This window comes from Perca flavescens, chromosome 4 (assembly GCF_004354835.1).
Source record: "Perca flavescens isolate YP-PL-M2 chromosome 4, PFLA_1.0, whole genome shotgun sequence".
NCBI lineage: Eukaryota > Metazoa > Chordata > Actinopteri > Perciformes > Percidae > Perca > Perca flavescens.
The window spans coordinates 26102505-26119120 of NC_041334.1; the positions used below are offsets into that span (position 1 = coordinate 26102505).

General features: G+C 41.5%; 4 protein-coding genes across 6 annotated transcripts in view; 1 reads left to right on the plus strand and 3 right to left on the minus strand.

Moving 5' to 3' along the window:
• eefsec (eukaryotic elongation factor, selenocysteine-tRNA-specific) overlaps nt 1–4341 on the minus strand; it is a 12085-nt gene extending 7744 nt beyond the window's left edge. The window contains exons 1-3 of one of the 3 annotated variants that reach the window (XM_028575447.1): nt 3544–4338; nt 1206–1413; nt 837–933 (exon numbers count right to left, since the gene is read on the minus strand). In XM_028575447.1, the coding sequence (XP_028431248.1) occupies nt 837–933; nt 1206–1413; nt 3544–3847 (609 nt within the window). In that variant the 5' untranslated portion in view covers nt 3848–4338. Of the gene's footprint in view, nt 1–836; nt 934–1205; nt 1414–3543 lie in introns of all 3 variants that reach the window. The other 2 variants (XM_028575446.1, XM_028575448.1) reach the window with 2 other exon arrangements.
• A 92-nt stretch (nt 4342–4433) lies between these two features.
• ruvbl1 (RuvB-like AAA ATPase 1) lies at nt 4434–10668 on the plus strand. Its single transcript, XM_028575449.1, has 11 exons — nt 4434–4743; nt 5381–5467; nt 5572–5704; nt 7101–7252; nt 7650–7739; nt 8429–8578; nt 9250–9313; nt 9409–9607; nt 9709–9811; nt 9892–9983; nt 10286–10668. Exons 1-11 carry the CDS (start codon nt 4603–4605, stop codon nt 10443–10445), a joined length of 1371 nt encoding a protein of 456 aa, XP_028431250.1. The 5' UTR covers nt 4434–4602; the 3' UTR covers nt 10446–10668.
• Nucleotides 10669–11257: 589 nt separating this feature from the next.
• mustn1a (musculoskeletal, embryonic nuclear protein 1a) lies at nt 11258–12358 on the minus strand. Its single transcript, XM_028576786.1, has 3 exons — nt 12178–12358; nt 11954–12083; nt 11258–11602 (listed from the first exon to the last, which is right to left on the minus strand). Exons 1-3 carry the CDS (start codon nt 12277–12279, stop codon nt 11505–11507), a joined length of 330 nt encoding a protein of 109 aa, XP_028432587.1. The 5' UTR covers nt 12280–12358; the 3' UTR covers nt 11258–11504.
• An 829-nt stretch (nt 12359–13187) lies between these two features.
• On the minus strand, nt 13188–16422 carry rft1 (RFT1 homolog). Its single transcript, XM_028576390.1, has 10 exons — nt 16073–16422; nt 15895–15980; nt 15654–15776; nt 15265–15556; nt 15045–15179; nt 14659–14919; nt 14418–14562; nt 14213–14318; nt 13874–14123; nt 13188–13725 (listed from the first exon to the last, which is right to left on the minus strand). Exons 1-10 carry the CDS (start codon nt 16133–16135, stop codon nt 13561–13563), a joined length of 1626 nt encoding a protein of 541 aa, XP_028432191.1. The 5' UTR covers nt 16136–16422; the 3' UTR covers nt 13188–13560.
• Nucleotides 16423–16616: the final 194 nt, after the last annotated feature.

Here is a 16616-nt window from a genome sequence, read left to right on the forward strand (position 1 = left end):
ACCTTATGTGAGCCATACTGCTGTTTTTTACACCCAAGGAAAAAGGGGTATAACCTCTTCAACTGCGGCATACTAAACTTGACAAGACTACTGCCTGACCCATAAATTAGCCAGACCAATATTAGCTCATTGCAGATACATTGGTATGAGCGTATATACAGTATGTCGGCCAATAATTAAGAAATTGAAGTACAGAAATTACAAAGATGTGTATGCAGTTATTTTAGAAACAGTGTATCCATTATATAGATGGTCCATCAGGGCACTGACAAGTCGTAGTTTCTTTTAAACAAAATGTAAGATATCCTTATCAAAAATATTGGTTTGCTGTATGTTATGTTCATGTAAAACAAAAAGTATTATCTAAAGATGTTATAGATAGATAAGGTTTTTAGCTTTTTTTAAATATTGAAATCTGTAAGCCTTAATATGTTGTTTTTGTTAGGCTAAAGACAATAATTGACAACACTGACTTAAATGTGTTTGAATTTCTTCATCATTACATGCCATGAAATAAATCACTTTGAATTTTTGTAGCACATCAAATAAGTAATTTACAGTAATTAACAGTTTGCCAGTAACCACCACCATTTTTCAAGTACGGTGCATGCTGTATATAGTTCTATAGCATATAGTATATAAAGTATATAGTTGACTGAACAAAAAGTATTCTGTTGACAGTTTTAGTAAACACAGCTGAGGACTTGCATTACTATTTTACCACCACCTGAACAATGTGAACTGACTAACAGCACTTGTTCATAAGTAAGAACTTATGTCCTCTTTTGAACTAAATTAGTAACAATGGAGGAGGACCAGTGTGTTCTGGACTTTACCTCTATTAACTCTGGCACACCATGTGGCTCCTCTGTGTCAGGAGCCTCTGGGCCCCCAGGCTTCGCTGCAACAGCAATCACTGGACATTCCTTAAATCTGGCCAATAGAAAAACAGGCATATTGGAATAACTTCATGCTTTGATGCTGAAGTAATGATTAAAGTTACTTTGAATAAAAAAACAAGTGGGTCTGACAGACTGCTGGAATGCAGAGAGGGAGACAGAATGCATAATGAAAGAGGAAGTTTGACAAGAGATTCAATCCTGGGCCACAGGGAGTACATGGGATGCCCTAACCTACTTAGCTATCTGGGCCCACATTTCCACAGTATCCCGATTTATTCTATTTTACATGTAATTAATGCAGACCTGGTGCTCTCCAGAGTTTTGTGCAGTCTCTTGGTCATTTTCTCAATGGCACTCTGTCTCTTGTTAGGTGGCAGTAGGTCAACTTTGTTCAGGACGACCACCATACGAGGGCAAGTAAGCTCTCCTATCAGCAGACACTCTGCGGTCTGAGTCTGCACCCCTTTCACCACATCCACCACCAGCATCATCAGGTCAATGATTTGGGCACCTAGAGAGAGCAGAAATGCAAAGAATTATCAAAATTACAACACAGTAATTTGCTGTTAAAGACATGCCAGCTTTCCTGTTGTGCATGTATAAAAAGATTGAACAACTGTGAGTCAAGACTACAAAGCCAACAACAGCCACACAAACAGGAATGAACACAAATACCCAAACATAACAGTAAAACAAGAAGAGAAATTAAGGGGAGGGGTGCACAAGCAAAGAGAGAGTAAAGGGCTAGAGGGTTGAAACCAGAGCTGCAGCTCACTTGGTTGTCTTTCCTTTCCCTCTTTTCTTTTCCTGACTTTGGCAGTCTCTCTTTCCTGTGTTCCCTTCTTTTCTCTCCCTCTATTTGGCTCCCTCTCTTTCCTGTGCTCTTCCCACTTGGGACAGGAGGGGAAGTTTAATACATACCCCAATCCCCACACTTTCCTTCCTCCCTAATCTACAGCATGTGCCACCCTACTGGCTGATCGACTTCATTTAGTACACGGCACAGCAGCATTCAGTGTTTGAGTGCCTCAAGTCTTTTTAGTTTAAAAAAAAAAGTCTGATCCTGGTTGTTTGTCTGACAAACAAGAAGGACTAAAGGAGAAAGTAGGTAATAGAGACAGTGTTCCTCTGAGTGAGTGTCCTCATTATCTGCTCTGGACACTAGTGTTTATTCTCTTTATACTCCCAACCATCTAAGTCTCTAGTACCTGATAAACCCAGCTGCTTGCAGAGAAAAGGCGCCCTCTGCTGGATAACAGTGAGGATGTATTGTTAAGTAGCATCATACGGTGACCATGACTGCAGCATTAAGACAGTCAGATCTTTGTTAAGAACACAGGGTGGGACATGTAATAATGTATTATATGGTGTTCTATTGTGATGTTTGATTGACACACTGGTACTAATATCACAATACATTCTCTTTTGATATTGTTACAGATACACACTGGCACCAAGTAGTATCAGTGTTTGTGTTAGTACAATAATATAGCAAGCTATATAAGGGCAGTTTTTTTTCCTATGTTTTTGCTATGTGCTTCAAGGAGCTGCAAATTGAACAGCACGAACAGGGACTTTATACCTGGACCTTCATCTTAAAACTTAAGTCAGATGCTCAACTGACTGTTCTGCTTGTTTGGCCATTTTCCAGTGTATGACGGTTTACCACTTGGATTATGTGTGTGCGCATGTAAATAAGGTTTAGAGACTAGATGCACTTTGTGTCAGTTTTGTGCATACTGGCCCAATGTCACTGCCATGGTTATCACTGAGACACTTGAATGGAACAGAGCCATAATGTTATCAGCAACACCTGTGCTTTTCAGACTAGGATAAGTCAGAATGCCTGCTGAGAAAAAGGCCAATTTAAGATGTTAATCTTAATGTTTTTATCTTCGGTTGTATATACACACTCAGTTGGCAGTTTATTAGGTACACCTAGCTAAAACTGAAAAGCAGCCCCGTAGGTCATAATTGTTCAGTATAGAGGATATAGAGGATAATAATAATAATAATAATAATAATAATAATAATAATAATAATTTAGACTTTATTAATCCTGCAAGGGAAATTACAATGTTTTCACTCTGTTAGAATACACATTACACTCAGGCCTGAAATACACACACGCGCTCAGTACCTATACATGCACTAATGAGAGATGTCAGAGTAAGGGGGCTGCAGCTGTCAATGGACAGGCACCCCGAGCAATTGGGGGTTCGGGTGCCTTGCTCAAGAGCACCTTGGCAGGAGGTGAACTGGCACCTCTCCAGCAACTCCCTACAGACTGAGCTACTGCCACCCCATCTAATATTTAGAAAAAAATTATTAACACCTCGTAAAAGAATGCAATACAACTAAACAGCACCACAAACTACAGCCTCTAAAATGAACACCATGTTGAATAAACACATCTCTAAAACAGTTTAGTGAACATTTAAGGCATAATATATTTCAGGACTGAATGCGTGTAGCCTACCTAATAAATTGGCAACTGAGTGTTGAGGTATGGTTGCGTCGCCTCAGCTTGTTGTATCACTAACCACTGCTAGGTCAACGTGTCCCGACTGTAGCCTATGTGTTTACCACCTACCGGCGACACCTGTAGCACCAAAACTTGCAGAGAATTCAGAGAGCTTACCCCCAATGATAGTCCGAATAAGAGAGGCGTGTCCCGGACAATCCACCAGGGTGAACTGCAGGCTGTCATATTGCTGCTGGCCTCCGCTGTCCCGCAGGTGATCAGGAAGCTCCACCGTGAAGGAGGAGAAGCCGAGGTCCAGCGTGATGCCCCTCTCACGGGATTGCGGGTTCTTGTCGAAAGCAGCCGTGGAGGCGGTGCTGCTAAGCGCCCTGGCAAGCGATGTCTTCCCACTGTCGACATGTCCGAGCACCCCGACGTTGAAATTTAATGTTTTGGGACGACTGTCAGCAGACTCTGACATGTTGACACCAGTATGATGTAACCAGCGTGCGTTGAACTCGGCTCCAACGGAAACGTCAAACAGCGTTATTTGCTGTCAGCAAGCTTTTCATTTGTTGACACAAGATTATTAAGCTGTTTACATTAGTTAGCTAGTGGTTTACAAAACAAAGATAGCTATAAATAAGACTAACGTTACTTCAGCATGAAAACAGTTGAGAGAAACGTCTCCCTTGCTGTGCACTCCATCCTCGGAACAACATGCTAAAGCGGAACGTTTTTTCAGTAGCAAACAAAAGGAAAAAGAGGAAAACTGACCCGGGAAAAAAATGATTAAAACATCACTCTAAAATGTCGATGGGGAGATGAAAACCCTGTATCGTTTTAGTTCTGCATTCATTTGAGACTCTTATTTAGCTACATTTTCACAAGTTGTAAGCAGTTTCTACTACGACAAAGCAACTGAAACACAAACGGAAATGAAAACTGTCACGGGCGGTGTTTTTGTTGGTGAAAATGATTGACGTGGACTTTAGCCAATCAATGTGTTGTATCGGTCAACAAGGTCCAATAGTTTTACTAGATAGTCTAAATAGGCGGTACTTCTGGGTATTACTTCCGCTGATTTTCCCCATAGTAACCCACATGGAAACCTGTGTTTTGAGTTTCGGCGCCGATTGTGGCGGTGAGAAATTTATCTGAGGCACAGAAGGTACTTTATTCACCGTAACCTGTCTTGCGTCTTTTACATCACACATTTGTAAAGCACTAGTAACTATGAAGATCGAGGAGGTGAAAAGCACCACGAAAACTCAGCGGATCGCCACTCATAGTCATGTCAAAGGACTCGGGCTAGACGAGGCCGGGAATGCTAAACAGGCAGCATGTGGTCTAGTAGGCCAGGAGGCTGCAAGAGAGGTAATATTCACGTTTATCTGCATCTACGTTATTCTTGTGTTGTTTGGAGGAGGGACTTCTAGAGCTAAGATTTTTTGCAGGGATGATTTCGCTCATTGCAGACGGTCAGGTGCACCAACAAGCTAGTTCCGTTAGCACTGTGGTGGCGCTGTTTCTTACTCAGGTCAGGTTAGCTCACCTAAAGGGAAAGTCCACCCTAAATAGAAGTCACGTGTTTTCATATTCTTTGGAAAAAAAAAAAAGCAAAAACTAAAGCACTTATGTGGATTTTATTGAAATTATTCTTATATATTCTGCTAATACACTGCATATATCTATATTATTATTCTTACTACTATTATAATGTCACTGCTACTACATTGCACATATCTGTACATGTTGTTCATACACTGTTCATATTACATAGCCATAATTATTCTGCTCTTATAACACTGCAATACACTTTTTTGCACTTCTGGATAGACACAAACTGCATTTCGTTGTCTTTGTACTTGTACTCTGCACATTGACAATAAAGTTTAATCTAATCTAATCTAATCTAAAAGTCCCACAACCAGCTACTTGTATTGCAGTCAAGTCCTGTTGACATTTTACCACTGTATGTCAGTATCTATTCTATATATGTTTCACCCTCCAGGCTTGTGGAATCATTGTTGAGCTGATCCGTTCAAAGAAGATGGCAGGAAGGGCAGTGGTACTGGCAGGGCCTCCCGGTACAGGAAAGGTAAGTGTGCAGTGTTCATTCACTAGCAAGACAGCAGATAGCTTAATTGAATGTGGCCTGTGTTGTTGCTGCAGATTTGGACTCTTTTGTACTTGTTCCTCTAGACTGCCCTCGCCTTGGCTGTAGCACAGGAGTTGGGAAACAAGGTGCCTTTCTGTCCCATGGTTGGCAGTGAGGTCTACTCATCCGAGATTAAAAAAACAGAAGTATTAATGGAGAATTTCAGGAGGGCCATTGGTGAGTGTAAATATGATTTAGCTCCTTAGCCATAGCTCCTACCTCCAAATCAAGTCACTGTGACTGAGGTTGTTGTTGTTATTTTTGCTCTGATCTGTCGGGGTAGGAGTTGGCAGGTTTGGTGATGATCATGATTGGTTACACTAGTGTCATTTTTAAATACTTACAAACAGTCAATTGAAAAGGACAGTAATGCCAAGAGAAAGCAAATTTAAAAAAATTTGGTAACATATTTGATGAACAGTGCTTCTTTGTAGTTGAGGTACAGTATGAGTAGGTGAAATAAATATACATGTTTTGTATTTTCTTACTATATATATATATATTTTATATATATATATATATATATATATATATTTATTTATTTATTTATTCATGGAAATACATGAAATGTATATATAAAAAGAAAGAAGGAAAATGTAGCTATATTAAAAAATAAAATAAAAAAAAAGTAATATAATCACCAGAATTTCTACTGAGACGTTCAGTGGTGAGGTCTGTTCATTATCCTGACTAAACAATACATTATTTCTGGAAAAACATGAAACCAACTCCATCCACTTCCATTGGATTGGGTCAGGGCAGCATAATTGCTGTTTCAAAACCTCAGCACATAAAATCAAAATTGGCTGTCTGTACTCCGGCTAAATGGGGAAAAATGTTTTTTAGTTCCTCCACTTTCTTCCTCTCTTGGTGTAAAAGAACCTTATATGTTTAACTCATTCCCTGAGTAGTCAGGTCATGTTTGTAAATGAGAAGTTGTTCTCAAACAGTTTACCTGGATAAATAAAGGTTTAAAAAAAAAAGTAGTCCTTGGGCAGGAAGAGCAAGGTGTCCTGAACACACAGTTCTCATGAGTTGAAAGGCAACACTTGACAGCGGATTAATGAGAATGGTGTTGAGAAGGCTGGAGAGGGGGGCAACGGGGTTTGTCTGACTGCTGATGGTACCTGTCGCAGCGTAGGAAATGGAGCTTAGGTAGAGGGAGAGGTGGTCATCAGCACCTTTGCTCCTCCCCTAGAACAGGATCCCCACGGGAGAGGGGGGCTTCATTTTGAAGTTGTCATCACTCTGCCGATAAGAGTGCCATGACAGACAGTCCCTGCCTTAAGCATTGCTGTCTGACCCTCACCACAGCGGATCAGCCACCTGTGTCCTGCTCATACTCAGTGCCACCGGCTGCATGAAAGAGGAACAAGAGTATGATCACGTTACACAAGACGATGCCCAGATATTTCATGGGCATGTGCACACGTGTACCATCTCTGTAATAAAATGCATTGTTCAGTAGACTGAAGGAAGCAGTGGCTTAGTTGATACAGGAATATAAAGGCTTGATTGAGTTCTCCCTCTGCACTGTGCACGCGTGTGTGACTATAATGTCACCCACATTCAGGACTGCGTATCAAAGAAACAAAGGAGGTGTATGAAGGGGAGGTGACAGAGCTGACCCCCTGTGAGACTGAGAATCCCATGGGTGGCTACGGAAAAACCATCAGCCACGTCATCATCGGTCTGAAGACGGGCAAGGGCACAAAGCAGCTCAAGGTCAGACTGGGAGCTATAATCTTTTTTTCTTTTCTTTTTTTCATCTGCTGCATGTAAAGCACCCTGAGCTATATCGCACGTATAGAGAGTGTAATGATAATAACTGAATTCATGGGAACTATTATTAATTTATCAAGGTATGTCACGTTTGCTTAAATATTTATATGGTTCTCTTTCTACCTAGCATAACTTTCATCTTGCCTCCACATTGTGTCTAGATGTGATGTTTTTTTTTGTTTTCCTTTCCCTCACAAAACTTTTACCTGAACATTGATAATAAAACACCCTCTCTCTCTTTCTCTCCCTTAACATGACTATTCTGACAACCCCCTCTGTTCATGTTTCATCTCCAGAGGACCAGTGTCTTACTTGGAAATCTCTTGTCTTGTTCCATTAGCTGGACCCCAGTATTTATGAGAGTCTTCAGAAAGAGCGCGTGGAAGTGGGAGATGTCATCTACATTGAAGCCAATAGTGGAGCTGTCAAGGTATTGCAATATCACTTACCATGTGTTACTCCCTCACTCAACTGTCACAGATTTTGACCAGCCAATCGGAGCAGAAACAAATATGTACATACCAGGTTTTAATTAACTAAATTGTTTAGTTCACAAATGAAACATTTCAAATAAACCGTAAGAAATATTTGCTTGGACCAAAGTTCAGTGTTTCCTGTCTTGCATGTCCTCGTCAGTCCTTCACGGTGGCGTTCTTTCAGCTCCGCATCAAAGCCCTGCTGCATTTCTACTGTACTCTGGAATGAGCCTCTCTCATTCCTGCAGCTCTTCATGCTCCCTCTATCTCTCAATCTCCCACAATGCCTCTTTTGCAGCAGCAGGGCCTGTGGCCTGTGTTGACAGGCCACGATGACGGTTCCTTTAATCGCCGCAGGTGGGCCGGCGGCGCGGATCGCCTCAAGTCAGAAGCCAAAGGAGGAGGGCTGGACAACACATTTGTTACTGTTGACAGCCGTATCATGACCTGCCTTTCTGAAACTCTTTCATCCCTCAGCTGCATGCCCTCCATTCACCTGCTCTCCCTCCTCCCCCTGTGCTGTCTGTTCTTTCACTGTTGTCCAGAGCAATGTGAGACGTTCGTTTTTGTTTAACAGTGGGTAGATACAGTATTTTTTTAAATTCTTATCATTAACACATTTTGCTATACCGTGTTTTTGCAGAGACAAGGTCGCTGTGACACATTTGCTACGGAGTTTGACCTGGAGGCAGAGGAGTATGTGCCGCTGCCCAAAGGGGATGTCCACAAAAAGAAGGAGATAGTCCAAGATGTCACGCTGCATGACCTGGATGTTGCAAATGCCAGACCCCAGGTAAGTAACTGCAAATGGCATGTCAATTAATATCAGTCTTACAAAATGGATAGTTTCCACAGTTACCCTACAGTCACATTAACTACAAAAGAGAGCGACACGCACTCGCTTGTGGGCGCTCCTGGGCGTGCCTAGCCTACTCCTGGTTGCTTGGCAACAGTAAACAGAAATTCTCCAGTGCTACCTTTAAGTCTTAAAAAGTCACTTCAGAGGTATTGTTAAGTCACAAGAACAATGTTTTTGGATTCAAAAGTAGTTATTTCTCAATAGAAGTAACAAAATATATGAGATAAAATGCCTTAACATATCAGATATATACGATGTCCTAAAGCGTTTCCGCCATCTTGAATGATTTTCTTCGACTCGAGCAACCAAAGTACATACGTCACGCTGCCTTCACTCCGATTGGCAGTTGCTTTGTCGCATCGCTCAGCATTTGCATAAAATGGACTTCTTGTCTATTTCAGCCCCGCCTGGCTCGGGCAGCGGCAAGCTCATCGCTGGCAAACGGCCACTCCCACTGGAAAATAAATGGCAGCCTGTCGCTTTGTTGCTGTCTCTTGTAGCTAATGTGACTGTAGGGTTATCCCCTATATTTTTTATCTATCTATCTATTTTTTTTTTTTTTTAAATAATTGCTTCTTCCTCTTTTTTTTTTTTTTTTATCTCAGGGAGGCCAGGACATTCTCTCTATGATGGGACAACTGATGAAGCCCAAAAAGACAGAAATCACAGGTAAAGAGAACCTGACATCTACCCCGCCCGTATCTCTAACTGGCTTCAGTTGATTTTTATTGTTTATCCATTCTCTGTTTTCATTCATATTTTAGATAAGCTGCGTGCTGAAATCAACAAGGTGGTAAACCGCTACATTGACCAAGGTGTGGCTGAGCTCGTACCTGGTGTGTTGTTTGTGGACGAGGTGCACATGCTGGACATTGAATGCTTCACATACCTCCATCGAGCGCTCGAGAGCACCATTGCCCCCATCGTCGTGTTCGCCTCGAACAGGGGGAACTGTTTGATCAGGTAGGAGGTCCAACAAAATTGTCAAAAATTCAACAGAAAGGAGCATTTTTCTCACTAGGATGTAAGATTTCTAGCACTGACAATCATTTATGGCTCACCAGGGGGACAGACGACATCAGCTCTCCACACGGGATTCCTCTGGACTTGCTGGACAGAGTCATGATAATCCGCACCATGTTGTACACGCCACAGGAGATGAAGCAGGTGAGTCTCGGCATCAAAGTATCTGCATGTGCGATGTGTGCCATTTGTGCATGTGTCACCAATGACTCTGTGGTTTGTAGATCATCAAGATCCGTGCTCAGACTGAGGGGATCAATATCAGCGAGGAAGCTCTTGCACACCTGGCAGAGATCGGCACCAAGACCACCCTTAGGTACGATTGTACATAATGTATCAATGAACAGAGTGAAGAAATGAGCGGCCTTGCATTGAGCATCCACAGTTGTCCAGTTTCTGGAACAATTATCAAGTAAAGAAAATGGAAAACAATTGTGGTTCTTTGGCAAAAAAGTCTAAATTACTATTTAAGGTAAAGTTTCAAAGGGAAACGTACAGTGTAAAAAATAAATGTTTACCCTTTCATACATTTAGGCCCTGCAGCTCCTCACTCTTCTATTTATCATAAACTGTATGTATATGTGTGAGTATACTGAGTGGCTATTTATGTTTTCTTAGGTACGCTGTACAGCTGCTGACACCGGCCAGCCTGCTAGGCCGTGTTCAGGGAAAAGAGACCGTGGAGAGGGAGCAGATAGAGGAAATCAACGAGCTGTTCTATGATGCTAAGTCCTCCGCCAAAATCCTCCAAGATCAACATCACAAGTTTATGAAATAAAATTGGATTTCCACCTTTTTCTTTCACAACTCGCAGAGCTGGTGTTTAGTCAGTGGTTCACTTTGATTCTCCATCTTTTCTTCATGCTTTTTCTTTGCATTTTTCCTCCATGCCACGGTTCCTTCTAGTGTCTCTGCCTCATCTAGTGTAGTAGTTTTGTTCTAATAAAGTTTTATTCATTCTGTTCATAAAAGTAATTTTTGGAATAAAAAGCAAAACACAAGTTGACTGTTTTCTGTAATGTTTTTAGAACGGTTTATTACATTTATTCTGATATTTATTATATTGCTGGCACTTAAAACGAAACAGAATGGATGAGACAGAATTTGTTGTGAAATTTTTATAAAATATAAAAAAAATGTATATCAAGAAAAAATGTCAATGCAATTGTTTCTAGTGCAGTATTACTGAATGCAGTATCCATTATAACACTGCAACCTGAAATGGTGAATGAATGCTGCAGTGACAGAAACTGCAATAATGATTAAATAAACAAAATTCTGTTTTAAAAATGAAAAAGTGGCTTACCGTTAGGGCTGCATAATTAATTGCAATTTTATCCAAATCGCAATATGAACTAGTGCAATATCCAAATCGCAGGGGGGCACAATATTTGTTAAAGACAAAATATGTGTCAAACCATTCTAAAATAAAGTATTGTGCTGCAGAGACATCCCGGCCTACAAATTGTATCCTACAGACTAAAGAAAAAATCTTTGTTTGGTATAGATCCTCGCAAAAAAAATCACACGCAATCATTTTTTCTTTTTTCAATGAAAATGAGAATAATGATACAACAATGATCATTCCCTCCAATATTGTGAATCATATCATAATATCAGTCAAAATAATCGCAATTAGATATTTTCCTAATATCATGCAGCCCTACTTACAAGTATATAGAAATTATTTGTTTAAGGAAGTTATCACTTTAAAAAAAGTGCCAAAGCATGCCATGACCAAACAGGGTTGACTTCAAAAACACAAACTGGAGGACAACTGATCCCAAACCCCTGAAGTGGAACAGGTGTTGTCCAACTATGGTCAGGAAGTCCAGTGCTACTTCCTGATTGGTCGAGCTGAGCGCGTGTTCAAAACAGTCTCCACTCCTGACCTCGCTCCACTGAACACCGAGGGAGCAGCTTTACCAACTTTTTCTGTGAAAAAAGAGAAACAACAATCAGAATAGTTCACTGTTAATGAGGCAGTGAGAAGGGTTATGTAATATTGTGGATATACTCTGAAAAAAATGCACACACTTTATCCCACTGGGTGAGAGAGAAGACTCCCATCATACCCTGCTTCCTCTCTGTATATGGAGTGGAAACTTGAGCATAATGAGGTAATGCCCCTCACACAAACTCACTGCCATGTGATCTTAGCTGAACCAGCTAAGATCACAGAAAACATGCAGATGCAGAAAACAAGACTGCTTCCTTTCAGTTTCATCTGTAAGACTGTGTGTGTGTGTATGGGTGTTGCGTTGTGTTGTGTGTGTGTTTCCTTACCGCACTCCTCCATTACTTCGATTGTCTTGCTCTTTGCTGGTCCACTCTTACCCAGTCTGTTCAATGTTTCAGTCAGGTCCTCGTCGCTCACCTCAGGACGCTGCATTTGTTCATCTTTTTCCTGACCTGGCTGAGGGGCAGTGAAAAGAAATAAGTACGACAACACACGTCTGTTATTTCTGGCTCTCAATGTCTGCAGAAAGTCTCTAAAACAGTGGTCTTACGTGAGACATGTTGGTTGAGAAGTTGAAGATATGCCGTGAGAAAATCTTCTCTCTGAGAGGTTTCTCTTTTTCTCTTGTGAGTCCCGTCCAACACACTTGCATACATATATACACAACCTATCAGTGATTCTCTAGTGGACAATAAATCTGTTCTTGAGACTAATAAATGACGCAATGAGTGTATACGCTCCTCCTCTTTTCTGTCTTTCTGCCTCTGGTTGTTCTGGTCTGCTGTCCTCCCTGCTGCTTTACTAGGAAGTGATGAGATCACTGCTACAACTTGTGGAATTCAATTTCCCCAAATAAATCCTAGAGATACAATAATATCTACAAAATAATAACAATATGACAAACGTTTGTCTGTGCATCCTCCCCATGGTAGCAAGTTAAACAAATTGGACTCAAAGTTCAAAAGGTATGACTCAAAAGATAAGGAGCTGGCTATCTTAAGACGTCGACAAACTTTATACCATGCCTGAGTCGCACACAAATACATGCAAAAAAGGAGCAGAGAGGAGAAGAGAGAAGCATTGCCCTTCTTTAAAAGAATGCTGTTCCCACCCCTTCCTGCTAATTTTCCATAATTACATCATTATTCAGCCCTCAGGGACCCTAACTTCAGTGGCAATATGTACAGAGGAAGAACAAATAAACAAAGTTGTTCCAAGCAACATGTCAAATAATCACTGAACTCAAACCTACTTAGCTTCTATAAAGTTAAATATGACAAAGCTGGTGCTAACAGTGTGCAAACCCATGCTCTAGAAAGTGTATACTTCCTCACAATAGATATTTGTAGCAATGAAATTGTCACCAGGATATGTGAACAGAATAATGGACCTCATGTTTTATAAGGTGGTGAAAAGCAAACCTGAAAATGAGAGTTTTGGTGATTTGACACCAACATTTAGACATATGCAACAGATTCTTTAGGCTGCTTACAGTTTATAAATTCATATCTTTCCATTAAAGTAAATTAAATTTTTCATCTAAAAAATGAACACCACACATTTAGAATTAGTAGTCTTGCTTTACTGTGTAGGACAATCTATTGTCCTGTAACAAATTCATCAGTTTCTTAAAAATACATTTATTTCTTAATCGGCCACAATTAGATCCCAAAACAATCATGACATGTTTGTTCATACTTATATGAGCCAACACAGGAATGATCCAGTGAAAACACATCAGACACACACACACACACACACACACACACACACACACACACACACACACACACACACACACACACACACGGTTAATTTAAAAAAAGTTGTTCCCTCGGTTTCACACAGTCAGTAACTGTCAGTCAGCAGCTCTTGTTAGAACTGTTTGTAGTAGAGCTTTCTTCCAGTCCAATACTCCAATTTCCAGTGTAATTCAAGTGTGTTTCTTTCTGTATTTGGGCATGAGCTGAGTTCTCACAAACTGAATAAGCTGAGTCTCTGTGAGAAGAACAGCCACAAACACACCGAGCAGACATGCTGCTCCTACGGCGATATGGACCAGCCTTAGCAACCAGCCGCTGTCACAGCAGAACACACCCTGTGACCAGAAAATAAAGAAGCTCAAATTAGGGCCACTGATTTGCATAATATTTAATGCAGATTATATAGAATAAAACTACAATGTAATGGTCGATATATAGAAATAAAACCTGAGTGGAGAATAAAAAGACATGATTCTCTTGTACCTCAGACAGCGCTGTGACAACGGCACTGACAGCAAGTGCCAGTAGTAGGAGTGGGGAGGGCAACAGGCCTCGCAGAGGTTTCCATTGACTGGACTGGAAGTAGCGGCGTATGTAAAGCAGGCTGTGCAAGATGCGGAGGCCCATGTTAAGGCAGTTTGCCAGTATGAAGCCCACACCACCAGCCCACCACGTCAGCATGTAGGACAGGAACAGGAAAGACACAGACAGAGCCAGCATCACCAAGTTATACCTGAGGACACAACACAAACACAGTGTTAACTGACAGGTTACATGATGTGTAATGACTGAACGTATATGTATACTTACTACATTACTTACCTGTCAACCTCTTTTTGGCTCATGGCAGCAAATACAAAGCACTCGGTTACACCATTTACAGCAAGCAAGAGAACATAGCAGCTGTAGCATCGCAGCAAAGTGGGTCCTTTAAGAAAAACAAACACACAGAGCAGTGACTAAGAACACCAAGCAAAGCAGAATTTGTCACATATATCCAATACAGCCAGTGGTTTTTTTTTGTTACCTGCTCCACTGCTAAGTAGAGAGCCGCCATAAATGTCCAGAGCCAAATAAGAGTAGGCGTAGCCAAACACTGAGATAATCAGACCAACCACCAGCACCAGTTTCAGCAGACACTCTAGGACCTCTGCTGCAATGGCAACATCTTCCTGTAGACAAAACCCACAATATGAAGTAAAACCAATTATTCCTTTCTAGCCATTAACAAAGACTTTGTTTGTGTTTTTTTATTCAAGACTTTGCACCTGTTTCTGACTTTTGACATCACGCCCTCGCTCCAGCACTTTTGCAAAGAAGATATAGAAGCTTTCCTCGATAGGCAAGAAGATGAAGCGAGCCACCATGGAGCCCAGATTATTGACAATATCATAAACTCCCTGGTCTCCAAAGCTGAGGACGTTCAAGAAGGTCATGACGTACCGCTCACCCTCTGTCAGGATCTGCTTCAGGAAGGACTGCTTGAAGAAGCTCCATGTGAGCCGGGCCAGAGTCCAGTCAACCAGCGGCTATAAACAGAGCAATAGAAGAGGATCATTAGTCCTGTATGGTAATAGTTTATCTTGTAACTTGTCTGATTTTGTGAAGATGAATCATGAATAATAAATAGTGATATTTTATCCTGCCCTACTACCTCTCCATCAGCTCTACAGGGCAAGAGATCGCCAACACGGTGTAAAGGAAAACCCTTCTTGGCTGCCTCTTGAGACCCCAAGAAACGAATGAAGTAAACAGCGTAGCACAGCACCAGGAATCCTGTGTACACCAACTAACAAAAGCCCATATCTTAAAATCATTACATACAGAGGAAGTAATCACAGAAATAATGCAGAGGACTTCAGCTTATGTCTTACATGAGCAGCAGAGAAGATGTAAAGGCCCCATTCACGGGCGAACACCACCAGCACCACGGTCATACTGCACTTAGCAATCATTGCTAAGCTCTCAGCGACCACCTTCAGTCGGACAAACATGTGAGCTTGAGCCAGGACCATGAGGGGCTCAGCCAGGAGCTCCTGCACTCCTGACAAAGCAAACAACACCACAGCAGGGCCGTAGTAAGGGACAGTCAGGGGGTCTGGGACCTCCAGGAGCCACAGCCACACACAGACCAGCAGGGCTGCCCATAACACACCCAGAGGCAACCTGAGAGGTAAGAAAGGCAAAGACAAGACACACGTCTCCACGCTAAATACGCAAGATTAAACACACTTTACTCATTTTGTGAAATCACTCAACTCACGTCAGCCATAGCAGGTTGATAACTTGTCTCCAGCTGTGGTTCGTCCCAGATACCCCGCTAAGACAGGCTCTCCGGAAAGCTTCTCTGGATAAAAACACTAATGTGGAGTACAGTAGTGTTAGCCTGCATAACAAAGACAAACACATACATGTTAACAGCAGCTGGTGCAGTGAAATGTGCTGCATTGTGCTCATCTTGGCTGGTGGCACTGTTCTCACATCTCAGCATCTGTCATCCTTACCTGACATTGACAACACCAATTAGCTCCTTGGACACAAACCGAAGTGTGAAAGCGTTCAACAAAAAGGTGAGGACACGGAACATCACCTGAGATAAAAAAAAAAAAAATAATAATTAAATGATTAGTTATGGGTTGGTATGGGGTTTTACCTCAACACAGAGTGTGTGTGTGTATGTACCTGTAGCAACACATTGTACGATGCTAGAGTAGACGCATTCTTCAGTACATCCTGAGTACTCATTTTGGACTCTCTATGACTCGCTGGAAATCTTGGTCAAGCGTGAATTTGACAACGTTTCCGCTGCTTTCTATGAAGGAAATTCATTATAGAGTCATACTGTAAAATCGTTAGGGTTGCTGCCTGAAACCCGATAACAATAGCGCCTTATTGCTCATGTACAAGTGTGAGATTGTCAAGGAGCAAAGCTAGAAGTAGCAGTAAGACTTCCGTACACATTGTACGGAAACACGTTACGCGGTGACGTCAAAGAGCGTTACGTCCAACGCGGTGTCGCTAGAGGGCGTAACCATCCTTCTGACTGCTTAGTAGTGTCACACACGACAGGTTTGTCCCTTTTTATTGTGAATCTCCATCTCTATGTAATGATTAATTGTTTGTTACTAACATATTGGCACGTAATCTATTACACCAGCTTTTTAGTTTCATTATGTATGTTTATGTTCACAAAAATGACAACCTCTCCTAAACCTAAAACTGCATT